Consider the following 27567-nt stretch of genomic DNA (forward strand, 5'->3'; position numbering starts at 1 on the left):
GACAGTGCAGCACTCCCTCAGTACTGACCCTCTGACAGTGCAGTACTCCCTCAGTACAGACCATCTGACAGTGTAGCACTCCCTCAGTACTGACCCTCTGACAGTGCCGCACTCCCTCAGTACTGACCCTCTGACAGTGCAGCACTCCCTCAGTACTGACCCTTTGACACTGCAGCGCTCCCTCTGTACTGACCCTCTGACAGTGCACCGCTCCCTCAGTACTGACCCTCTGACAGGGCAGCACTCCCTCAGTAATGACCCTATGACAGTGCAGCTCTCCCTCAATAGTGACACCCTGACAGTGCAGCACTCCCTCAGCACTGACCCTCTCACAGTGCAGTACTCCCTCAGTACTGACCCTCTGACAGTGCAGCACTCCCTCAGTACTGACCCTCTGACAGTGCAGCACTCCCTCAGTAGTGACGCTCTGACAGTGCAGCTCTCCCTCAGTACTGACCCTCTGACAGTGCAGCACTCCCTCAGTACTGACCCTCTGACAGTGCAGCACTCCCTCAGTACTGACCCTCTGACAGTGCAGCACTCCCTCAGTAGTGACGCTCTGACAGTGCAGCTCTCCCTCAGTACTGACCCTCTGACAGTGCAGCACTCCCTCAGTACAGACCATCTGACAGTGCAGCACTCCCTCAGTACTGACCCTCTGGCAGTGCAGTACCCTCAGTACTGACCCTCCGACAGTGCAGCACTCCCTCAGTACTGACCCTCTGGCAGTGCAGCACTCCCTCAGTACTGACCCTCTGACAGTTAAGCACTCCCTCAGTACTCACCCTCTGACTGTGCAGCACTCCCTCAGTACTGACCCTCTGACAGTGCAGCTCACCCTCAGTACTGACCCTCTGACATTGCAGCACTCCCTCAGTACTGACCCTCTGACAGTGCGGCACCTCCTCAGTACTGACCCTCTGACAGTGCAGCACCCCCTCAGTTCTGACCCACTGACAGTGCAGCGCTCCCTCAGTACTGACACTCTGACAGTGCAGCACTCCCTCAGTACTGACACTCTGACAGTGCAGCACCCCCTCAGTTCTGACCCACTGACAGTGCAGCACTCCCTCAGTACTGACACTCTGACAGTGCAGCACTCCCTCAGTACTGACCCTCTGACAGTGCAGCACTCCCTCAGTACTGACCCTCTGACAGTGCAGCGCTCCCTCAGTACTGACCCCCTGACAGTGCAGCACTCCCTCAGCACTGACCATCTGACAGTGTAGCACTCCCTCAGTACTGACCCTCTGACAGTGCAGCACTCCCTCAGTACTGACCCTCTGACAGTGCAGTACTCCCTCAGTACAGACCATCTGACAGTGTAGCACTCCCTCAGTACTGACCCTCTGACAGTGCGGCACTCCCTCTGTACTGACCCTCTGACAGTGCAGCACTCCCTCAGTACTGACCCTTTGACACTGGAGCGCTCCCTCTGTACTGACCCTCTGACAGTGCACCGCTCCCTCAGTACTGACCCTCTGACAGGGCAGCACTCCCTCAGTACTGACCCTGTGACAGTGCAGCACTCTCTCAGTACTTACCCTCTGACAGTGCAGCACTCCCTCAATACTAACCCTCTGACAGCCCAGTAGTCCCTCAGTACTGACCCTCTGACAGTGCAGCTCTCCCTCAGGACTGACCCTCTGACAGTGCAGCACTCCCTCAGTACTGACCCTCTGACAGTGCAGAGCTCCCTCAATACTGACCCCCTGACAGTGCAGCACTCCCTCAGTAGTGGCGCTCTGACAGTGCAGCACTCCCTCAGTACGGACCCTCTGACAGTGCAGCACTCCCTCAGTACTGACCCCCTGGCAGTGCAGCACTCCCTCAGCACTGACCCTCTGACAGTGCAGTACTCCCTCAGTACAGACCATCTGACAGTGTAGCACTACCTCAGTACTGACCCTCTGACAGTGCAGCACTCCCTCAGTACTGACCCTCTGACAGTGCAGTACTCCCTCAGTACAGACCATCTGACAGTGTAGCACTCCCTCAGTACTGACCCTCTGACAGTGCCGCACTCCCTCAGTACTGACCCTCTGACAGTGCAGCACTCCCTCAGTACTGACCCTTTGACACTGCAGCGCTCCCTCTGTACTGACCCTCTGACAGTGCACCGCTCCCTCAGTACTGACCCTCTGACAGGGCAGCACTCCCTCAGTAATGACCCTATGACAGTGCAGCTCTCCCTCAATAGTGACACCCTGACAGTGCAGCACTCCCTCAGCACTGACCCTCTCACAGTGCAGTACTCCCTCAGTACTGACCCTCTGACAGTGCAGCACTCCCTCAGTAGTGACGCTCTGACAGTGCAGCTCTCCCTCAGTACTGACCCTCTGACAGTGCAGCACTCCCTCAGTACTGACCCTCTGACAGTGCAGCACTCCCTCAGTAATGAACCTCTGACAGTGCAGCTCTCCCTCAGTTCTGACCCTCTGACAGTGCAGCGCTCCCTCAGCACTGACCCTCTGACAGTGCAGTACTCCCTCAGTACAGACCATCTGACAGTGCAGCACTCCCTCAGTACTGACCCTCTGACAGTGCAGCACTCCCTCAGTAATGAACCTCTGACAGTGCAGCTCTCCCTCAGTTCTGACCCTCTGACAGTGCCGCACTCCCTCAGTACTGACCCTCTGACAGTGCAGCACTCCCTCAGTACTGACCCTTTGACACTGCAGCGCTCCCTCTGTACTGACCCTCTGACAGTGCACCGCTCCCTCAGTACTGACCCTCTGACCGGGCAGCACTCCCTCAGTAATGACCCTATGACAGTGCAGCTCTCCCTCAATACTGACACCCTGACAGTGCAGCACTCCCTCAGTACTGACCCTCTGACAGTGCAGCACTCCCTCAGTACTGACCCTCTGACAGTGCAGCACTCCCTCAGTACTGACCCTCTGACAGTGCAGCACTCCCTCAGTAGTGACGCTCTGACAGTGCAGCTCTCCCTCAGTACTGACCCTCTGACAGTGCAGTACTCCCTCAGTACAGACCATCTGACAGTGCAGCACTCCCTCAGTACTGACCCTCTGACAGTGCAGCACTCCCTCAGTAATGAACCTCTGACAGTGCAGCACTCCCTCAGTACTGACCCTCTGACAGTGCAGCACTCCCTCAGTACTGACCCTCTGACAGTGCAGCGCTCCGTCAGTACTGACCCTCTGACAGTGCAGCACTCCCTCAGTACTGACCCTCTGACAGTGCAGCACTCCCTCAGTAATGAACCTCTGACAGTGCAGCTCTCCCTCAGTACTGACCCTCTGACAGTGCAGCACTCCCTCAGTAATGAACCTCTGACAGTGCAGCACTCCCTCAGTACTGACCCACTGACAGTGCCGCGCTGCCTCAGTACTGACTCTCTGACAGTGCAGCACTCCCTCAGTACTGACCCTCTGACAGTGCAGCACTCCCTCAGTACTGACCCTTTGACACTGCAGCGCTCCCACTGTACTGACCGTCTGACAGTGCAGCACTCCCTCAGTACTGACCCTCTGACAGTGCACCACTCCCTCAGTACTGACCGTCTGACAGTGCAGCACTCCCTCAGTACTGACCCTCTGACAGTGCAGCACTCCCTCAGTACTGACTCTCTGACAGTGCAGCACTCCCTCAGTACTGGCACTCTGACAGTGCAGCGCTCCCTCATTACTGACCCTCTGACAGTGCAGCACTCCCTCAGTACTGACCCTCTGACAGGGCAGCACTCCCTCAGTATTGACCCTCTGGCAGTGCAGCACCCTCAGTACTGACCCTCTGACAGTGCAGCACTCCCTCAGTACTGATCCTCTGACAGTGCAGCACTCCCTCAGTACTGACCCTCTGACAGTGCACCATTCCCTCAGTACTGACACTCTGACACTGCAGCACTCCCTCAGTACTGACCCTCTGACAGTGCAGTACTCCCTCAGTACTGACCCTCTGACAGTGCAGCTCTCCCTCAGTACAGACCCTCTGACAGTGCAGCTCTCCCTCAGTACTGACCCTGTGATAGTGCAGCACTCTCTCTGTACTGACCCTCTGACAGTGCAGCACTCCCTCAATACTAACCCTCTGACAGTGCAGTACTCCCTCAGTACTGACCCTCTGACAGTGCAGCAGTCCCTCAGTACTGACCCTCTGACAATGCAGCGCTCCCTCAGTACTGACCCCCTGAGAGTGCAGCACTCCCTCAGTAGTGACACTCTGACAGTGCAGCTCTCCCTCAATACTGACACCCTGACAGTGCAGCACTCCCTCAGCACTGACCCTCTGACAGTGCAGTACTCCCTCAGTACTGACCCTCTGACAGTGCAGCACTCCCTCAGTACTGACCCTATGACAGTGCAGCACTCCATCAGTAGTGACGCTCTGACAGTGCAGCACTCCCTCAGTACTGATCCCCTGACAGTGCGGCACTCCCTCAGCACTGACCCTCTGACAGTGCAGTACTCCCTCAATACTGACCCTCTGACAGTGCAGCACTCCCTCAGTACTGACCCTCTGGCAGTGCAGCACCCTCAGTACTCACCCTCCGACAGTGCAGCACTGCCTCAGTACTGACCCTCTGGCAGTGCAGCACTCCCTCAGTACTGACCCTCTGACAGTTAAGCACTCCCTCAGTACTGACCCTTTGACAGTGCAGCGCTTCCTCAGTACTGACCCTCTGACAGTGCAGCATTCCCTCAGTACTGACCCTCTGACAGTGCAGTACTCCCTCAGTACTGACCCTCTGACAGTGCAGTACTCCCTCAGTACTGACCCTCTGACAGTGCAGCACTCCCTCAGTACTGACCCTCTGACAGTGCAGCACTCCCTCAGGACTGACCCTCTGACAGTGCAGCGCTCCCTCAGTACTGACCCTCTGACAGTGCAGCGCTCTATCAGTACTGACCCTCTGGCAGTGCAGCGCTCTATCAGTACTGACCCTCTGGCAGTGCAGCACTCCCTCAGTACTGACTCTCTGACAGTGCAGCACTCCCTCAGTACTGACCCTTTGACACTGCAGCGCTCCCTCTGTACTGACCGTCTGACAGTGCAGCACTCCCTCAGTACTGACCCTCTGACAGTGCACCGCTCCCTCAGTACTGACCGTCTGACAGTGCAGCACTCCCTCAGTACTGACCCTCTGACAGTGCAGCACTCCCTCAGTACTGACTCTCTGACAGTGCAGCACTCCCTCAGTACTGGCACTCTGACAGTGCAGCGCTCCCTCATTACTGACCCTCTGACAGTGCAGCACTCCCTCAGTACTGACCCTCTGACAGGGCAGCACTCCCTCAGTATTGACCCTCTGGCAGTGCAGCACCCTCAGTACTGACCCTCTGACAGTGCAGCACTCCCTCAGTACTGATCCTCTGACAGTGCAGCACTCCCTCAGTACTGACCCTCTGACAGTGCACCATTCCCTCAGTACTGACACTCTGACACTGCAGCACTCCCTCAGTACTGACCCTCTGACAGTGCAGTACTCCCTCAGTACTGACCCTCTGACAGTGCAGCTCTCCCTCAGTACAGACCCTCTGACAGTGCAGCTCTCCCTCAGTACTGACCCTGTGACAGTGCAGCACTCTCTCTGTACTGACCCTCTGACAGTGCAGCACTCCCTCAATACTAACCCTCTGACAGTGCAGTACTCCCTCAGTACTGACCCTCTGACAGTGCAGCTCTTCCTCAGTACTGACCCTCTGACAGTGCAGCAGTCCCTCAGTACTGACCCTCTGACAATGCAGCGCTCCCTCAGTACTGACCCCCTGAGAGTGCAGCACTCCCTCAGTAGTGACACTCTGACAGTGCAGCTCTCCCTCAATACTGACACCCTGACAGTGCAGCACTCCCTCAGCACTGACCCTCTGACAGTGCAGTACTGCCTCAGTACTGACCCTCTGACAGTGCAGCACTCCCTCAGTACTGACCCTATGACAGTGCAGCACTCCATCAGTAGTGACGCTCTGACAGTGCAGCACTCCCTCAGTACTGATCCCCTGACAGTGCGGCACTCCCTCAGCACTGACCCTCTGACAGTGCAGTACTCCCTCAATACTGACCCTCTGACAGTGCAGCACTCCCTCAGTACTGACCCTCTGGCAGTGCAGCACCCTCAGTACTCACCCTCCGACAGTGCAGCACTGCCTCAGTACTGACCCTCTGGCAGTGCAGCACTCCCTCAGTACTGACCCTCTGACAGTTAAGCACTCCCTCAGTACTGACCCTTTGACAGTGCAGCGCTTCCTCAGTACTGACCCTCTGACAGTGCAGCATTCCCTCAGTACTGACCCTCTGACAGTGCAGTACTCCCTCAGTACTGACCCTCTGACAGTGCAGTACTCCCTCAGTACTGACCCTCTGACAGTGCAGCACTCCCTCAGTACTGACCCTCTGACAGTGCAGCACTCCCTCAGGACTGACCCTCTGACAGTGCAGCGCTCCCTCAGTACTGACCCTCTGACAGTGCAGCGCTCTATCAGTACTGACCCTCTGGCAGTGCAGCGCTCTATCAGTACTGACCCTCTGGCAGTGCAGCACTCCCTCAGTACTGACTCTCTGACAGTGCAGCACTCCCTCAGTACTGACCCTCTGGCAGTGCAGCACTCCCTCAGTACTGACTCTCTGACAGTGCAGCACTCCCTCAGTACTGGCACTCTGACAGTGCAGCACTCCCTCAGTACTAACCCTCTGACTGTGCAGCACTCCCTCAGTACTGACCCTCTGACAGTGCAGCTCACCCTCAGTACAGACCCTCTGACATTGCAGCGCTCCCTCAGCACTGACCCTCTGACAGTGCAGCACTCCCTCAGTACTGACCCTCTGACAATGCAGCACTCTCTCAGTACTGAACCTCTGACAGTGCAGCACTTCCTCAGTACTGACCCTCTGGCAGTGCAGCACCCTCAGTACTGACACTCTGACAGTGCAGCACTCCCTCAGTACTGACCCTCTGACAGTGCAGCACTCCCTCAGTACTGACCCTCTGGCAGTGCAGCACCCTCAGTACTGACACTCTGACAGTGCAGCACTCCCTCAGTACTGACCCTCTGACAGTGCAGCACTCCCTCAGTACTGACCCTCTGACAGTGCAGCGCTCCCTCATTACTGACCCTCTGACAGTGCACCGCTCCCTCAGTACTGACCCTCTGACAGGGCAGCACTCCCTCAGTATTGACCCTATGACAGTGCAGCACTCCCTCAGTACTGACTCTCTGACAGTGTAGCACTCCCTCACTACTGAGCCTCTGACAGTGCAGCACTCCCTCAGTACTGACCCTCTGACAGGGCAGCACTCCCTCAGAACTGACCGTCTGACAGTGCAGCACTCTCTCAGTACTGACCCTCTGACAGTGCAGCACTCCCTCAGTACTGACCCTCTGACAGTGCAGTACTCCCTCAGTACAGACCATCTGACAGTGTAGCACTCCCTCAGTACTGACCCTCTGACAGAGCAGCACTCCCTCAGTACTGACCCTCTGACAGGGCAGCACTCCCTCAGTACTGACCCTATGACAGTGCACCGCTCCCTCAGTACTGACCCTCTGACAGGGCAGCACTCCCTCAGTATTGACCCTATGACAGTGCAGCTCTCCCTCAGCACTGACCCTCTCACAGTGCAGTATTCCCTCAGTGCTGACCCTCTGACAGTGACGCACTCCCTCAGTACAGACCCTCTGACAGTGCAGCACTCCCTCAGTACTGACCCTGTGACAGTGCAGCACTCTCTCAGTACTGACCCTCTGACAGTGCAGCACTCCCTCAATACTAACCCTCTGACAGTACAGTAGTCCCTCAGTACTGACCCTCTGACAGTGCAGCTCTCCCTCAGTACTGACCCTCTGACAGTGCAGCACTCCCTCAGTACTGACCCTCTGACAGTGCAGACCTCCCTCAGTACTGACCCCCTGACAGTGCAGCACTCCCTCAGTAGTGACGCTCTGACAGTGCAGCACTCCCTAGGTACTGACCCTCTGACAGTGCAGCACTCCCTCAGTACTGACCCCCTGACAGTGCAGCACTCCCTCAGCACTGACCCTCTGACAGTGCAGTACTCCCTCAGTACAGACCATCTGACAGTGTAGCACTCCCTCTGTACTGACCCTCTGACAGTGCAGCACTCCCTCAGTACTGACCCTCTGACAGTGCAGTACTCCCTCAGTACAGACCATCTGACAGTGTAGCACTCCCTCAGTACTGACCCTCTGACAGTGCCGCACTCCCTCAGTACTGACCCTCTGACAGTGCAGCACTCCCTCAGTACTGACCCTTTGACACTGCAGCGCTCCCTCTGTACTGACCCTCTGACAGTGCACCGCTCCCTCAGTACTGACCCTCTGACAGGGCAGCACTCCCTCAGTAATGACCCTAAGACAGTGCAGCTCTCCCTCAATACTGACACCCTGACAGTGCAGCACTCCCTCAGCACTGACCCTCTCACAGTGCAGTACTCCCTCAGTACTGACCCTCTGACAGTGCAGCACTCCCTCAGTACTGGCCCTCTGACAGTGCAGCACTCCCTCAGTAGTGACGCTCTGACAGTGCAGCACTCCCTCAGTACTGGCCCTCTCACAGTGCAGCTCTCCCTCAGTACTGACCCTCTGACAGTGCAGTACTCCCTCAGTACAGACCATCTGACAGTGCAGCACTCCCTCAGTAATGAACCTCTGACAGTGCAGCTCTCCCTCAGTACTGACCCTCTGACAGTGCAGCACTCCCTCAGCACTGACCCTCTGACAGTGCAGTACTCCCTCAGTACTGACCCTCTGACAGTGCAGTACTCCCTCAGTACTGACCCTCTGACAGTGCAGTACTCCCTCAGTACAGACCATCTGACAGTGTAGCACTCCCTCAGTACTGACCCTCTGACAGTGCCGCACTCCCTCAGTACTGACCCTCTGACAGTGCAGCACTCCCTCAGTACTGACCCTTTGACACTGCAGCGCTCCCTCTGTACTGACCCTCTGACAGTGCACCGCTCCCTCAGTACTGACCCTCTGACCGGGCAGCATTCCCTCTGTAATGACCCCATGACAGTGCAGCTCTCCCTCAATACTGACACCCTGACAGTGCAGCACTCCCTCAGTACTGACCCTCTGACAGTGCAGCACTCCCTCAGTACTGACCCTCTGACTGTGCAGCACTCCCTCAGTACTGACCCTCTGACAGTGCAGCACTCCCTCAATACTGACCCACTGACAGTGCAGCACTCCCTCAGTAGTGACGCTCTGACAGTGCAGCTCTCCCTCAGTACTGACCCTCTGACAGTGCAGCTCTCCCTCAGTACTGACCCTCCGACAGTGCAGCACTCCCTCAGTACTGACCCTCTGGCAGTGCAGCGCTCCCTCAGCACTGACCCTCTGACAGTGCAGTACTCCCTCAGTACTGACCCTCTGACAGTTAAGCACTCCCTCAGTACTGACCCTCTGACAGTGTAGTACTCCCTCAGTACAGACCATCTGACAGTGCAGCACTCCCTCAGTACTGACCCTCTGACAGTGCAGCACTCCCTCAGTACTGACCCTCTGACAGTGCAGTACTCCCTCAGTACTGACCCTCTGACAGTTAAGCACTCCCTCAGTACTGACCCTCTGACAGTGTAGTACTCCCTCAGTACAGACCATCTGACAGTGCAGCACTCCCTCAGTACTGACCCTCTGACAGTGCAGCACTCCCTCAGTACTGACCCTCTGACAGTGTAGTACTCCCTCAGTACAGACCATCTGACAGTGCAGCACTCCCTCAGTACTGGCACTCTGACAGTGCAGCACTCCCTCAGTACTGACCCTCTGACTGTGCAGCACTCCCTCAGTACTGACCCTCTGACAGTGCAGCTCACCCTCAGTACTGACCCTCTGACATTGCAGCACTCCCTCAGTACTGACCCTCTGACAGTGCGGCACTCCCTCAGTACTGACCCTCTGACAGTGCAGCACTCCCTCAGTTCTGACCCTCTGACAGTGCAGCGCTCCCTCAGTACTGACCCTCTGACAGTGCAGCGCTCCCTCAGTACTGACCCTCTGGCAGTGCAGCACCCTCAGTACTGACACTCTGACAGTGCAGCACTCCCTCAGTACTGACCCTCTGACAGTGCAGCACTCCCTCAGTACTGACCCTCTGACAGTGCAGCACTCCCTCTGTACTGACCCTCTGACAGTGCACCGCTCCCTCAGTACTGACCCTCTGACAGGGCAGCACTCCCTCAGTACTGACCCTGTGACAGTGCAGCACTCCCTCAGTACTGACCCTCTGACAGTGCAGTACTCCCTCAGTACAGAACATCTGACAGTGTAGCACTCCCTCAGTACTGACCCTCTGACAGTGCGGCACTCCCTCTGTACTGACCCTCTGACAGTGCAGCACTCCCTCAGTACTGACCCTCTGACAGTGCAGAGCTCCCTCAGTACTGACCCCCTGACAGTGCAGCACTCCCTCAGTAGTGACGCTCTGACAGTGCAGCACTCCCTCAGTACGGACCCTCTGACAGTGCAGCACTCCCTCAGTACTGACCCCCTGACAGTGCAGCACTCCCTCAGCACTGACCCTCTGACAGTGCAGTACTCCCTCAGTACAGACCATCTGACAGTGTAGCACTCCCTCAGTACTGACCCTCTGACAGAGCAGCACTCCCTCAGTACTGACCCTCTGACAGTGCAGTACTCCCTCAGTACTGCCCCTCTGACAGTGCAGCACTCCCACCGTACTGACCCTCTGACAGTGTAGCACTCCCTCAGTACTTACCCTCTGACAGTGCAGCACTCCCTCCGTACTGACCCTCTGACTGTGCAGCACTCCCTCAGTACTGACCCTCTGACAGTGCAGCACTCCCTCAGTAGTGACGCTCTGACAGTGCAGCTCTCCCTCAGTACTGACCCTCTGACAGTGCAGTACTCCCTCAGTACAGACCATCTGACAGTGCAGCACTCCCTCAGTACTGACCCTCTGGCAGTGCAGCACCCTCAGTACTGACCCTCCGACAGTGCAGCACTCCCTCAGTACTGACCCTCTGGCAGTGCAGCGCTCCCTCAGCACTGACCCTCTGACAGTGCAGTACGCCCTCAGTACTGACCCTCTGACAGTTAAGCACTCCCTCAGTACTGACCCTCTGACAGTGCAGCATTCCCTCAGTACTGACATTCTGACACTGCAGCTCTCCCTCAGTACTGACCCTCTGACAGTGCAGCACTCCCTCAGTACTGACCCTCTGACAGTGCAGTACTCTCTCAGTACAGACCATCTGACAGTGCAGCACTCCCTCAGCACTGACCCTCTGACTGTGCAGCACTCCCTCAGTACTGACCCTCTGACAGTGCAGCTCACCCTCAGTACTGACCCTCTGACATTGCAGCACTCCCTCAGTACTGACCCTCTGACAGTGCGGCACTCCCTCAGTACTGACCCTCTGACAGTGCAGCACTCCCTGAGTACTGACCCTCTGACAGTGCAGCGCTCCCTCAGTACTGACCCTCTGACAGTGCAGCGCTCCCTCAGTACTGACCCTCTGGCAGTGCAGCACCCTCAGTACTGACACTCTGACAGTGCAGCACTCCCTCAGTACTGACCCTCTGACAGTGCAGCACTCCCTCAGTACTGACCCTCTGACAGTGCAGCGCTCCCTCAGTACTGACCCCCTGACAATGCAGCACTCCCTCAGCACTGACCATCTGACAGTGTAGCACTCCCTCAGTACTGACCCTCTGACAGTGCGGCACTCCCTCAGTACTGACCCTCTGACAGTGCAGTACTCCCTCAGTACAGACCATCTGACAGTGTAGCACTCCCTCAGTACTGACCCTCTGACAGTGCGGCACTCCCTCTGTACTGACCCTCTGACAGTGCAGCACTCCCTCAGTCCTGACCCTTTGACACTGGAGCGTTCCCTCTGTACTGACCCTCTGACAGTGCAGCACTCCCTCAGTACTGACCCTGTGACAGTGCAGCACTCTCTCAGTACTGACCCTCTGACAGTGCAGCACTCCCTCAGTACTGACCCTCTGACAGTGCAGCATTCCCTCAGTACTGACCCTCTGACAGTGCAGCTCTCCCTCAGTACTGACCCTCTGACAGTGCAGAGCTCCCTCAGTACTGACCCCCTGACAGTGCAGCACTCCCTCAGTAGTGACGCTCTGACAGTGCAGCACTCCCTCAGTACGGACCCTCTGACAGTGCAGCACTCCCTCAGTACTGACCCCCTGACAGTGCAGCGCTCCCTCAGTACTGACCCTCTGACAGTGCAGTACTCCCTCAGTACAGACCATCTGACAGTGTAGCACTCCCTCAGTACTGACCCTCTGACAGTGCAGCTCTCCCTCAGTACTGACCCTCTGACAGTGCAGAGCTCCCTCAGTACTGACCCCCTGACAGTGCAGCACTCCCTCAGTACTGCCCCTCTGACAGTGCAGCACTCCCTCAGTACTGACCCTGTGACAGTGCAGCACTCCCTCAGTACGGACCCTCTGACAGTGCAGCACTCCCTCAGTACTGACCCCCTGACAGTGCAGCGCTCCCTCAGTACTGACCCTCTGACAGTGCAGTACTCCCTCAGTACAGACCATCTGACAGTGTAGCACTCCCTCAGTACTGACCCTCTGACAGTGCAGCACTCCCTCAGTACTGACCCTCTGACAGTGCAGTACTCCCTCAGTACTGCCCCTCTGACAGTGCAGCACTCCCTCAGTACTGACCCTCTGACAGTGCAGCACTCCCTCAGTACTGACCATCTGACAGTGTAGCACTCCCTCAGTACTGACCTTCTGACAGTGCCGCACTCACTCAGTACTGACCCTCTGACAGTGCAGCATTCCCTCAGTAATGACCCTTTGACACTGCAGCGCTCCCTCTGTACTGACCATCTGACAGTGCACCACTCCCTCAGTCCTGACCCTCTGACAGGGCAGCACTCCCTCAGTAATGACCCTATGACAGTGCAGCTCTCCCTCAATAGTGACACCCTGACAGTGCAGCACTCCCTCAGCACTGACCCTCTCACAGTGCAGTACTCCCTCAGTACTGACCCTCTGACAGTGCAGCACTCCCTCAGTAGTGACGCTCTGACAGTGCAGCTCTCCCTCAGTACTGACCCTCTGACAGTGCAGTACTCCCTCAGTACAGACCATCTGACAGTGCAGCACTCCCTCAGTACTGACCCTCTGACAGTGCAGCACTCCCTCAGTAATGAACCTCTGACAGTGCAGCTCTCCCTCAGTACTGACCCTCTGACAGTGCAGCGCTCCCTCAGCACTGACCCTCTGACAGTGCAGTACTCCCTCAGTACTGACCCTCTGACAGTGCAGCACTCCCTCAGTACTGACCCTCTGACAGTGCAGTACTCCCACAGTACAGACCATCTGACAGTGTAGCACTCCCTCAGTGCTGACCCTCTGACAGTGCCGCACTCCCTCAGTACTGACCCTCTGACAGTGCTGCACTCCCTCAGTACTGACCCTCTGACCGGGCAGCACTCCCTCAGTAATGACCCTATGACAGTGCAGCTCTCCCTCAATACTGACACCCTGACAGTGCAGCACTCCCTCAGTAGTGACGCTCTGGCAGTGCAGCTCTCCCTCAGTACTGACCCTCTGACAGTGCAGTACTCCCTCAGTACAGACCATCTGACAGTGCAGCACTCCCTCAGTACTGACCCTCTGACAGTGCAGCACTCCCTCAGTAATGAACCTCTGACAGTGCAGGTCTCCCTCAGTACTGACCCTCTGACAGTGCAGCGCTCCCTCAGTACTGACCCTCTGACAGTGCAGCACTCCCTCAGTACTGACCCTCTGACAGTGCAGCACTCCCTCAGTACTGACACACTGAGAGTGCAGCACTCCCTCAGTAATGAACCTCTGACAGTGCAGCGCTCCCTCAGTACTGACACGCTGAGAGTGCAGCACTCCCTCAGTACTGACCCTCTGACAGTGCAGCACTCCCTCAGTACTGACCCTCTGACAGTGCAGCACTCCCTCAGTACTGACCCTCTGACAGTGCAGCACTCCCTCAGTACTGACCCTTTGACACTGCAGCGCTCCCTCTGTACTGACCCTCTGACAGTGCACCGCTCCCTCAGTACTGACCCTCTGACAGTGCAGAGCTCCCTCAGTACTGACCCCCTGACAGTGCAGCACTCCCTCAGTAGTGACGCTCTGACAGTGCAGCACTCCCTCAGTACGGACCCTCTGACAGTGCAGCACTCCCTCAGTACTGACCCCCTGACAGTGCAGCGCTCCCTCAGTACTGACCCTCTGACAGTGCAGTACTCCCTCAGTACAGACCATCTGACAGTGTAGCACTCCCTCAGTACTGACCCTCTGACAGTGCAGCACTCCCTCAGTACTGACCCTCTGACAGTGCAGAGCTCCCTCAGTACTGACCCCCTGACAGTGCAGCACTCCCTCAGTACTGACCCTCTGACAGTGCAGCACTCCCTCAGTACTGACCCTGTGACAGTGCAGCACTCCCTCAGTACGGACCCTCTGACAGTGCAGCACTCCCTCATTACTGACCCCCTGACAGTGCAGCGCTCCCTCAGTTCTGACCCTCTGACAGTGCAGTACTCCCTCAGTACAGACCATCTGACAGTGTAGCACTCCCTCAGTACTGACCCTCTGACAGTGCAGCACTCCCTCAGTACTGACCCTCTGACAGTGCAGTACTCCCTCAGTACTGCCCCTCTGACAGTGCAGCACTCCCTCAGTACTGACCCTCTGACAGTGCAGCACTCCCTCAGTACTGACCATCTGACAGTGTAGCACTCCCTCAGTACTGACCTTCTGACAGTGCCGCACTCACTCAGTACTGACCCTCTGACAGTGCAGCACTCCCTCAGTAATGACCCTTTGACAGTGCAGCGCTCCCTCTGTACTGACCATCTGACAGTGCAGCGCTCCCTCTGTACTGACCCTCTGACAGTGCACCACTCCCTCAGTCCTGACCCTCTGACAGGGCAGCACTCCCTCAGCACTGACCCTCTCACAGTGCAGTACTCCCTCAGTACTGACCCTCTGACAGTGCAGCACTCCCTCAGTACTGACCCTCTGACAGTGCAGCACTCCCTCAGTAGTGACGCTCTGACAGTGCAGCTCTCCCTCAGTACTGACCCTCTGACAGTGCAGTACTCCCTCAGTACAGACCATCTGACAGTGCAGCACTCCCTCAGTACTGACTCTCTGACAGTGCAGCGCTCCCTCAGTACTGACCCTCTGACAGTGCAGCACTCCCTCAGTAATGAACCTCTGACAGTGCAGCTCTCCCTCAGTTCTGACCCTCTGACAGTGCAGTGCTCCCTCAGCACTGACCCTCTGACAGTGCAGCACTCCCTCAGTACTGACCCTCTGACAGTGCAGCACTCCCTCAGTACTGACCCTCTGACAGTGCAGTACTCCCACAGTACAGACCATCTGACAGTGTAGCACTCCCTCAGTGCTGACCCTCTGACAGTGCCGCACTCCCTCAGTACTGACCCTCTGACAGTGCTGCACTCCCTCAGTACTGACCCTCTGACCGGGCAGCACTCCCTCAGTACTGACCCTCTGACAGTGCAGCACTCACTCAGTACTGACCCTCTGACAGTGCAGCTCTCCCTCAATACTGACACCCTGACAGTGCAGCACTCCCTCAGTACTGACCCTCTGACAGTGCAGCACTCCCTCAGTACTGACCATCTGACAGTGCAGCACTCCCTCAGTACTGACCCTCTGACAGTGCAGCACTCCCTCAGTAGTGACGCTCTGACAGTGCAGCTCTCCCTCAGTACTGACCCTCTGACAGTGCAGTACTCCCTCAGTACAGACCATCTGACAGTGCAGCACTCCCTCAGTACTGACCCTCTGACAGTGCAGCACTCCCTCAGTAATGAACCTCTGACAGTGCAGGTCTCCCTCAGTACTGACCCTCTGACAGTGCAGCGCTCCCTCAGTACTGACCCTCTGACAGTGCAGCACTCCCTCAGTACTGACCCTCTGACAGTGCAGCACTCCCTCAGTAATGAACCTCTGACAGTGCAGCTCTCCCTCAGTACTGACCCTCTGACAGTACAGCACTCCCTCAGTAATGAACCTCTGACAGTGCAGCACTCCCTCAGTACTGACCCTCTGACAGTGCAGCACTCCCTCAGTACTGACCCTCTGACAGTGTAGCACTCCCTCAGTACTGACCCTCTGACAGTGCAGCACTCCCTCAGTACTGACCCTCTGACAGTGCAGTACTCCCACAGTACAGACCATCTGACAGTGTAGCACTCCCTCAGTGCTGACCCTCTGACAGTGCCGCACTCCCTCAGTACTGACCCTCTGACAGTGCTGCACTCCCTCAGTACTGACCCTCTGACCGGGCAGCACTCCCTCAGTACTGACCCTCTGACAGTGCAGCACTCACTCAGTACTGACCCTCTGACAGTGCAGCTCTCCCTCAATACTGACACCCTGACAGTGCAGCACTCCCTCAGTACTGACCCTCTGACAGTGCAGCACTCCCTCAGTACTGACCCTCTGACAGTGCAGCACTCCCTCAGTACTGACCCTCTGACAGTGCAGCACTCCCTCAGTAGTGACGCTCTGACAGTGCAGCTCTCCCTCAGTACTGACCCTCTGACAGTGCAGTACTCCCTCAGTACAGACCATCTGACAGTGCAGCACTCCCTCAGTACTGACCCTCTGACAGTGCAGCACTCCCTCAGTAATGAACCTCTGACAGTGCAGGTCTCCCTCAGTACTGACCCTCTGACAGTGCAGCGCTCCCTCAGTACTGACCCTCTGACAGTGCAGCACTCCCTCAGTACTGACCCTCTGACAGTGCAGCACTCCCTCAGTAATGAACCTCTGACAGTGCAGCTCTCCCTCAGTACTGACCCTCTGACAGTACAGCACTCCCTCAGTAATGAACCTCTGACAGTGCAGCACTCCCTCAGTACTGACCCTCTGACAGTGCAGCACTCCCTCAGTACTGACCCTCTGACAGTGCAGCACTCCCTCAGTACTGACCCTCTGACAGTGCAGTACTCCCTCAGTACTGATCCTTTGACACTGGAGCGTTCCCTCTGTACTGACCCTCTGACAGTGCAGCACTCCCTCAGTACTGACCCTGTGACAGTGCAGCACTCTCTCAGTACTGACCCTCTGACAGTGCAGCACTCGCTCAGTACTGACCCTCTGACAGTGCAGCATTCCCTCAGTACTGACCCTCTGACAGTGCAGCTCTCCCTCAGTACTGACCCTCTGACAGTGCAGAGCTCCCTCAGTACTGACCCCCTGACAGTGCAGCACTCCCTCAGTAGTGACGCTCTGACAGTGCAGCACTCCCTCAGTACGGACCCTCTGACAGTGCAGCACTTCCTCAGTACTGACCCCCTGACAGTGCAGCGCTCCCTCAGTACTGACCCTCTGACAGTGCAGTACTCCCTCAGTACAGACCATCTGACAGTGTAGCACTCCCTCAGTACTGACCCTCTGACAGTGCAGCACTCCCTCAGTACTGACCCTCTGACAGTGCAGAGCTCCCTCAGTACTGACCCCCTGACAGTGCAGCACTCCCTCAGTACTGACCCTCTGACAGTGCAGCACTCCCTCAGTACGGACCCTCTGACAGTGCAGCACTCCCTCAGTACTGACCCCCTGACAGTGCAGCGCTCCCTCAGTACTGACCCTCTGACAGTGCAGTACTCCCTCAGTACAGACCATCTGACAGTGTAGCACTCCCTCAGTACTGACCCTCTGACAGTGCAGCACTCCCTCAGTAATGACCCTCTGACAGTGCAGTACTCCCTCAGTACTGCCCCTCTGACAGTGCAGCACTCCCTCAGTACTGACCCTCTGACAGTGCAGCACTCCCTCAGTACTGACCATCTGACAGTGTAGCACTCCCTCAGTACTGACCTTCTGACAGTGCCGCACTCACTCAGTACTGACCCTCTGACAGTGCAGCGCTCCCTCAGTAATGACCCTTTGACACTGCAGCGCTCCCTCTGTACTGACCATCTGACAGTGCACCACTCCCTCAGTCCTGACCCTCTGACAGGGCAGCACTCCCTCAGTAATGACCCTATGACAGTGCAGCTCTCCCTCAATAGTGACACCCTGACAGTGCAGCACTCCCTCAGCACTGACCCTCTCACAGTGCAGTACTCCCTCAGTACTGACCCTCTGACAGTGCAGCACTCCCTCAGTAGTGACGCTCTGACAGTGCAGCTCTCCCTCAGTACTGACCCTCTGACAGTGCAGTACTCCCTCAGTACAGACCATCTGACAGTGCAGCACTCTCTCAGTACTGACCCTCTGACAGTGCAGCACTCCCTCAGTAATGAACCTCTGACAGTGCAGCTCTCCCTCAGTTCTGACCCTCTGATAGTGCAGCGCTCCCTCAGCACTGACCCTCTGACAGTGCAGTACTCCCTCAGTACTGACCCTCTGACAGTGCAGCACTCCCTCAGTACTGACCCTCTGACAGTGCAGTACTCCCACAGTACAGACCATCTGACAGTGTAGCACTCCCTCAGTGCTGACCCTCTGACAGTGCCGCACTCCCTCAGTACTGACCCTCTGACAGTGCTGCACTCCCTCAGTACTGACCCTCTGACCGGGCAGCACTCCCTCAGTAATGACCCTATGACAGTGCAGCTCTCCCTCAATACTGACACCCTGACAGTGCAGCACTCCCTCAGTACTGACCCTCTGACAGTGCAGCACTCCCTCAGTACTGACCCTCTGACAGTGCAGCACTCCCTCAGTACTGACCCACTGACAGTGCAGCACTCCCTCAGTAGTGACGCTCTGACAGTGCAGCTCTCCCTCAGTACTGACCCTCTGACAGTGCAGTACTCCCTCAGTACAGACCATCTGACAGTGCAGCACTCCCTCAGTACTGACCCTCTGACAGTGCAGCACTCCCTCAGTAATGAACCTCTGACAGTGCAGGTCTCCCTCAGTACTGACCCTCTGACAGTGCAGCGCTCCCTCAGTACTGACCCTCTGACAGTGCAGCACTCCCTCAGTACTGACCCTCTGACAGTGCAGCACTCCCTCAGTACTGACCCTTTGACACTGCAGCGCTCCCTCTGTACTGACACTCTGACAGTGCACCGCTCCCTCAGTACTGACCCTCTGACAGTGCAGAGCTCCCTCAGTACTGACCCCCTGACAGTGCAGCACTCCCTCAGTAGTGACGCTCTGACAGTGCAGCACTCCCTCAGTACGGACCCTCTGACAGTGCAGCACTCCCTCAGTACTGACCCTCTGACAGTGCAGTACTCCCTCAGTACTGACCCCCTGACAGTGCAGCGCTCCCTCAGTACTGACCCTCTGACAGTGCAGTACTCCCTCAGTACAGACCATCTGACAGTGTAGCACTCCCTCAGTACTGACCCTCTGACAGTGCAGCACTCCCTCAGTACTGACCCTCTGACAGTGCAGAGCTCCCTCAGTACTGACCCCCTGACAGTGCAGCACTCCCTCAGTACTGACCCTCTGACAGTGCAGCACTCCCTCAGTACTGACCCTGTGACAGTGCAGCACTCCCTCAGTACGGACCCTCTGACAGTGCAGCACTCCCTCAGTACTGACCCCCTGACAGTGCAGTGCTCCCTCAGTTCTGACCCTCTGACAGTGCAGTACTCCCTCAGTACAGACCATCTGACAGTGTAGCACTCCCTCAGTACTGACCCTCTGACAGTGCAGCACTCCCTCAGTACTGACCCTCTGACAGTGCAGTACTCCCTCAGTACTGCCCCTCTGACAGTGCAGCACTCCCTCAGTACTGACCCTCTGACAGTGCAGCACTCCCTCAGTACTGACCATCTGACAGTGTAGCACTCCCTCAGTACTGACCTTCTGACAGTGCCGCACTCACTCAGCACTGACCCTCTCACAGTGCAGTACTCCCTCAGTACTGACCCTCTGACAGTGCAGCACTCCCTCAGTACTGACCCTCTGACAGTGCAGCACTCCCTCAGTAGTGACGCTCTGACAGTGCAGCTCTCCCTCAGTACTGACCCTCTGACAGTGCAGTACTCCCTCAGTAGAGACCATCTGACAGTGCAGCACTCCCTCAGTACTGACCCTCTGACAGTGCAGCACTCCCTCAGTAATGAACCTCTGACAGTGCAGCTCTCCCTCAGTTCTGACCCTCTGACAGTGCAGTGCTCCCTCAGCACTGACCCTCTGACAGTGCAGCACTCCCTCAGTACTGACCCTCTGACAGTGCAGCACTCCCTCAGTACTGACCCTCTGACAGTGCAGTACTCCCACAGTACAGACCATCTGACAGTGTAGCACTCCCTCAGTGCTGACCCTCTGACAGTGCCGCACTCCCTCAGTACTGAAACTCTGACAGTGCTGCACTCCCTCAGTACTGACCCTCTGACCGGGCAGCACTCCCTCAGTACTGACCCTCTGACAGTGCAGCACTCACTCAGTACTGACCCTCTGACAGTGCAGCTCTCCCTCAATACTGACACCCTGACAGTGCAGCACTCCCTCAGTACTGACCCTCTGACAGTGCAGCACTCCCTCAGTACTGACCCTCTGACAGTGCAGCACTCCCTCAGTACTGACCCTCTGACAGTGCAGCACTCCCTCAGTAGTGACGCTCTGACAGTGCAGCTCTCCCTCAGTACTGACCCTCTGACAGTGCAGTACTCCCTCAGTACAGACCATCTGACAGTGCAGCACTCCCTCAGTACTGACCCTCTGACAGTGCAGCACTCCCTCAGTAATGAACCTCTGACAGTGCAGGTCTCCCTCAGTACTGACCCTCTGACAGTGCAGCGCTCCCTCAGTACTGACCCTCTGACAGTGCAGCACTCCCTCAGTACTGACCCTCTGACAGTGCAGCACTCCCTCAGTAATGAACCTCTGACAGTGCAGCTCTCCCTCAGTACTGACCCTCTGACAGTACAGCACTCCCTCAGTAATGAACCTCTGACAGTGCAGCACTCCCTCAGTACTGACCCTCTGACAGTGCAGCACTCCCTCAGTACTGACCCTCTGACAGTGCAGCACTCCCTCAGTACTGACCCTTTGACACTGCAGCGCTCCCTCTGTACTGACCCTCTGACAGTGCACCGCTCCCTCAGTACTGACCGTCTGACAGTGCAGCACTCCCTCAGTAATGACCCTATGACAGTGCAGCTCTCCCTCAGTACTGAGCCTCTGACAGTGCAGCACTCCCTCAGTACAGACCATCTGACAGTGCAGCACTCCCTCAGTACTGACCCTCTGACACTGCAGCACTCCCTCAGTACTGACCCTCTGACAGTGCAGCGCTCCCTCAGTACTGACTCTCTGACAGTGCAGCACTCCCTCAGTACTGACCCTCTGACAGTGCAGCACTCACTCAGTACTGACCCTCTGACAGTGCAGCGTTCCCTCAGTACTGACACCCTGACAGTGCAGCACTCCCTCAGTACTGACCCTCTGACAGTGCAGTACTCCCTCAGTACAGACCATCTGACAGTGCAGCACTCCCTCAGTACTGACCCTCTGACACTGCAGCACTCCCTCAGTACTGACCCTCTGACAGTGCAGCGCTCCCTCAGTACTGACTCTCTGACAGTGCAGCACTCCCTCAGTACTGACCCTCTGACAGTGCAGCACTCACTCAGTACTGACCCTCTGACAGTGCAGCACTCCCTCAGTACTGACCCTCTGACAGTGCAGCACTCCCTCAGTACTGACCCTCTGACAGTGCAGCACTCCCTCAGTACTGACCCTCTGACAGTGCAGCACTCCCTCAATACTGACACTGACAGTGCCGCACTCCCTCAGTACTGACCCTCTGACAGTGCAGCACTCCCTCAGTACTGACTCTCTGACAGTGCAGCACTCCCTCAGTACTGACCCTCTGACAGTGCAGCGCTCCCTCAGTACTGACTCTCTGACAGTGCAGCACTCCCTCAGTACTGACCCTCTGACAGTGCAGCACTCACTCAGTACTGACCCTCTGACAGTGCAGCACTCCCTCAGTACAGACCCTCTGACAGTGCAGCACTCACTCAGTACTGACCCTCTGACAGTGCAGCACTCCCTCAGTACAGACCATCGGACAGTGCAGCGCTCCCTCAGTACTGACCCTCTGACAGTGCAGCACTCCCTCAGTACTGACCCTCTGACAGTGCAGCACTCCCTCAGTACTGACCCTCTGACAGTGCAGCACTCCCTCAGTACTGACCCTCTGACAGTGCAGCACTCCCTCAGTACTGACCCTCTGACAGTGCAGCACTCCCTCAATACTGACACTGACAGTGCCGCACTCCCTCAGTACTGACCGTCTGATAGTGCAGCACTCCCTCAGTAATGAACCTCTGACTGTGCAGCGTTCCCTCGGGGCTAATGCGCTGTGTAACAGTTGATTCTGGCTTCTCTGTAGGTAGCTCGAGATGGACTGAGGGATGGGGATCATGAACCCCAGCTCTCTCACATAGTGAGAGAGAATGAACGAGTAACAACTGGTGACGGAGAGAGCGAGCGAGAGAGAGTGTTTGGAAAGGGGACTTACCAGGCCCGTTCTGGGTGAGAGGGGGAGAGAGACAAGGAGGTTCAGCACGTAAACAGCCAAATATGACCATTCCCTTCCAGTGTCGGCAGAATCTACTCACACTTTTGTCCCTGTTGTGTTCTGGTAAGTCACCAACTGCCTGTGAGGGATGGAGTTGAGTGCAATTAGACTGAGTGGGAGTGAGGGGAAAAGTTGGATTCGACTGTGTGGGATATTAAAGAGTGAGGGGAGAGTGGCATTTGACTGAGCGGGATATTAAGGGGTGCGAGGAGAGTGGGATTTGACCGGGTGGGATTTTAAATGATGCGGAGATGCCGGCGTTGGACTGGGGTGAGCACAGTAAGAAGTCTTACAACACCAGGTTAAAGTCCAACAGGTTTGTTTCAAATCACTAGCTTTCGGAGCACTGCTCCTTCCTCAGGTGAATGAAGAGGTAGGTTCCAGAAACATATATATAGACAAAGTCAATGATGCAAGACAATGCTTTGAATGCGAGCATTTGCAGGTAATTAAGTCTTCACAGGTCCAGACAGTGCGACAGGAGAGAGGGGTAAGGCCAGGTTAAAGAGGTGTGAATTGTCTCAAGCCAGGACAGTTGGTAGGATTTCGCAGGCTAGATGGTGGGGGATGAATGTAATGTGACATGAATCCCAGGTCCCGGTTGAGGCCGCACTCATGTGTGCGGAACTTGGCTATCAGTTTCTGCTCGACGATTCTGCGTTGTCGCGGGTCCTGAAGGCCGCCTTGGAGAACGTTTACCCGGAGATCAGAAGTTGGATGCCCTTGACTGCTGAACTGTTCCCCGACTGGAAGGGAACATTCTTGCCTGGCGATTGTCCCGCGATGTCCGTTCATTCGTTGTCGCAGGGTCTGCATGGTCTCGCCAATGTACCACGCTTCGGGACATCCTTTCCTGCAGCGTATGAGGTAGACAACGTTGGCCAAGTCGCACAAGTATGTACCGCAGGTGGTGTTCTCACGTGTAATGGTGGTACCCATGTCGTTGATCTGGCACGTCTTGCAGAGATTGCCATGGCAGGGTTGTGTGGTGTCGTGGTCACTGTTCTGAAGGCTGGGTAATTTGCTGCAAACAATGGTCTGTTTGAGGTTGCGCGGTTGTTTGAAGGCAAGTAGTGGGGGTGTGGGGATGGCCTTGGCAAGATGTTCATCTTCATCGATGACATGTTGAAGACGGCGAAGAAGATATCGTAGTTTCTCCGCTCCAGGGAAATACTGGACGACGAAAGGTACTCTGTCGGTTTTGTCCCGTGTTTGTTGCAGAATTGCGTCTGGAGATTGGCAGTTGTCGGTGTTGAGTACTGAGGCTGTTGCAGCAATGCCGTCGTCATGGGGGATGCTGGTGTAGAGTGCCGAGACGTCCATTGTGACGAGGAATGTTCCTGGTTCAACTGGTCCATGGGTGCTGAGTTTCTGTAAGAAGTCCGTCGTGTCGTGACAGAAGCTGGGCGTAATCTGCTCAACACCGACAACTGCCAATCTCCAGACGCAATTCTACAACTCACCCGCTTCATCCTGGATCACAACGTCTTCACCTTCGACAACAAGTTCTTCATCCAGACGCACGGAACAGCCATGGGGACCAAATTCGCACCTCAATACGCCAGCATCTTCATGCACAAGTTTGAACAAGACCTCCTCACCGTACAGGACCTTCAACCGACGTTATACACCAGATACATCGATGACATTTTTTTCCTTTGGACTCACGGTGAAGAATCACTGAAACGACTACCCAATGACACCAATAAGTTCCATCCCACCATCAGACTCACCATGGACTACTCTCCAGAATCAGTTGCATTCTTGGACACACTCGTCTCCATCAAGGACGGTCACCTCAGCACTTCGCTTTACCGCAAACCTACGGATAACCTCATGATGCTCCACTTCTCCAGCTTCCACCCTAAACACATTAAGGAAGCCATCCCCTATGGGCAAGCCCTCCGTACACACAGGATCTGCTCAGACGAGGAGGAGCGTAACAGACATCTACAGACGGTGAAAGCTGCCATTGTACGCACGGGATATGGCACTCGACTCATCGATCGACAGTTCCAACGCGTCACAGCAAAAAACCGCACCGACCTCCTCAGAAGACAAATATGGGACACAACCGACGGAGTACCCTTCGTCGTCCAGTACTTCCCCGGAGCGGAGAAACTACGACATTTCTTCGCAGCCTTCAACATGTTATCGATGAAGACGAATATTTTGCCAAGGTCATCCCCACACCCCCACTACTTGCCTTCAAACAACCGCGCAACCTCAAACAAACCATTGTTTGCCTTCAGAACAGTGACCACGACACCACACAACCCTGCCATGGCAATCTCTGCAAGACGTGCCAGATCATCGACATGGATACCACCACTGTGGTGTTGGGCGCTCTGATGTACAGATGAGCCAACACGGTTGTATTTGGTACAACGCTGTTTTATTCTAACATGCTATTTACAGTTCTGTCTGGATACTCTGCACGTGGTGACCCCCTGAGTGTGTTGTTAATCAGGTCCTGCCCTTGTCCTGGTCTCCAGATGGACTGGCCTCCAGGTGTCGTGTTCCTTGCCTTATACTGTCTCTGTCCTTGTCTGTGATTGGCTGTTGTGTTGTGTGTGCTAATTGGACTGTTGGTCTGTCTATCAGGATGTGTGTGTTTGAATATCATGACAACCACTGTCCTGGTTTGAGACAATTCACACCTCTATAACCTGGGGTTACCCCTATCTCTGGATCTGTAAAGACTTAATTACCTGCTAATGCTCGCATTCCTAGCATTGTTTGGCACCTTTGAATTTGTCCATATATATGTTTCTGGAACCTACTTCTTCATTCACCTGAGGAAGGAGCAGCGCTCCGAAAGCTAGTGACATCGAAACAAACCTGTTGGACTTTAACCTGGTGTTGTAAGACTTCTTACTAAGATATTAAGGGTGCGGGGAGAGTTGGATTTGACTGGGAGGGATATTAAAAGGTAAGGGGAGAGCGGGATTAGGCTGGGTGGGATAGTAAAGGATGTCGGGAGTGAAGGGGAGAATGGGATTAGACTGGGTGGGATATTAAAGGGTGTGGGGAGTGAGGGGGTGAGTGGGATTAGATTGGGCGAGATATTAAAGGGTGTGGGGAGTGAGGGGGGAGTGGGGTTAGACTGGGTGGGATATTAAAGGGAGTGGGGAGCGAGGGGGTGAGTGGGATTAGACTGGGTGGGATATTAAAGGGTGTGGGGAGTGAGGGGGAGAGTGGGATTAGACTGGGTGGGATATTAAAGGGTGTGGAGAGTGAGGGTGGAGTGGGATTAGACTGGGTGGGATATTAAAGGGTGTGGGGAGTAAGGGGGAGAGTGGGTTTAGACTGGGTGGGATATTAAAGGGTGTGGGGAGTGAGGGGGAGAGTGGGTTTAGACTGGGTGGGATATTAAAAGGTGAGGGGAGAGGGGGATTTGAGTGGGTGCGATAGTAAAGGATGTCGGGAGTGAGGGGGAGAATGGGATTAGACTGGGTGGGATATTAAAGGGTGTGGGGAGTGAGGGGAGAATGGGATTAGACTGGGTGGGATATTAAAGGGTGTGGGGAGTGATGGGAGACTGGGGATTAGACTGAGGGATATTAAAGGGTGTGGGGAGTGGGGGGAGACTGGATATTAGACTGAGGGATGTTAAAGGGTGTGGGGAGTGAGGGGGAGAGTAGGATTAGACTGGGTGGGATATTAAAGGGTGTGGGGAGTGAGGGGAGAGTGGGGATTAGACTGGGTGGGATATTAAAGGGTGTGGGGAGCGAGGGGGAGAGTGGGATTAGACTGGGTGGGATATTAAAGGGCGTGGAGAGTGAGGGGAGAGTGGGATTAGACTGGGTGGGATATTAAAGGGTGTGGGGAGTGAGGGGAGAGTGGGATTAGACTCGGTGGGATATTAAAGGGTGTGGGTAGCGAGGGGGAGTGTGGGATTAGACTGGGTGGGATATTAAAGGGTGTGGAGAGTGAGGGGAGAGTGGGATTAGACTGGGTGGGATATTAAAGGGTGTGGGGAGTGAGGGGGAGAGTGGGATTAGACTGGGTGGGATATTAAAGGGTGTACGGAGTGAGAGGAGAGTGGGATTCGAATGGGTGGGATATTGAAGTATGCGGGGAGTGAGGGGAGACTGGGGATTAGACTGAGGGATTTTAAAGGGTGTGGGGAGTGAGGGGGAGAGTGGGATTCGACTGGGTGGGATATTAAAGGGTGTGGGGAGTGAGGGGGAGAGTGGGATTTGACTGGGTGGGATATTAAAGGGTGTGGGGAGTGAGGGGGAGAGTGGGATTTGACTGGGTGGGTTATTAAAGTATGTGGGGAGTGAGGGGGAGAGGGGTATTAGACTGGGTGGGATATTAAAGGGTGTGGGGAGTGAGGGGGGAGAATGGGATTAGACAGAGGGATATTAAAGGGTGTGCGGAGTGAGGGGGAGAGGGGGATTAGACTGGGTGGGATATTAAAGGGTGTGGGGAGTGAGGGGGGAGAGGGGGATTAGACTGAGCGATATTAAAGGGTGTGGGGAGTGAGGGGAGACTGGGGATTAGATGGAGGGATATTAAAGGGTGTGGTGAGTGAGGGGGGAGAATGGGATTGGACTGAGGGATATTAAAGGGGGTGCGGAGTGAGGGGGAGAGGGGGATTAGACTGGGTGGGATATTAAAGGGTGTGGGGAGTGAGGGGGGAGAGGGGGATTAGACTGAGCGATATTAAAGGGTGTGGGGAGTGATGGGAGACTGGGGATTAGATGGAGGGATATTAAAGGGTGCGGGGAGTGAGGGGGAGAGTGGGGATTCGACTGGGTGGGATATTAAAGGGTGTGGGGAGCGAGGGGGAGAGGGGGATTAGACTGGGTGGGATATTAAAGGGTGCGGGGAGTGAGGGGGAGAGTGGGATTAGACTGGGTGGGATATTATAGGGTGTGGGGAGTGAGGGGGAGAGGGGGATTAGACTGAGTGGGATATTAAAGGGTGTGCGGAGTGAGGGGGGAGGGTGGGGATTCGACTGGGTGGGATATTAAAGGGTGTGCGGAGTGAGGGGGAGAGTGGGGATTCGACTGGGTGGGATATTAAAGGGTGTGGGGAGTGAGGGGAGAGTGGGAT

General features: G+C 55.9%; 1 protein-coding gene across 2 annotated transcripts in view; it reads left to right on the forward strand.

Annotated features, from left to right (window-relative positions):
- Positions 1-27567, forward strand: part of LOC140410311 (CD276 antigen-like) — a 195647-nt gene that overhangs the window by 111708 nt on the left and 56372 nt on the right. For both annotated transcript variants that reach the window (XM_072498295.1, XM_072498294.1), the window contains exon 3: positions 22315-22566. In XM_072498295.1, the coding sequence (XP_072354396.1) occupies positions 22506-22566 (61 nt within the window). In that variant the 5' untranslated portion in view covers positions 22315-22505. The remainder of the gene's footprint in view (positions 1-22314; positions 22567-27567) is intronic.

The sequence above is a fragment of the Scyliorhinus torazame genome, chromosome 4, assembly GCF_047496885.1.
Source record: "Scyliorhinus torazame isolate Kashiwa2021f chromosome 4, sScyTor2.1, whole genome shotgun sequence".
Lineage (NCBI taxonomy): Eukaryota > Metazoa > Chordata > Chondrichthyes > Carcharhiniformes > Scyliorhinidae > Scyliorhinus > Scyliorhinus torazame.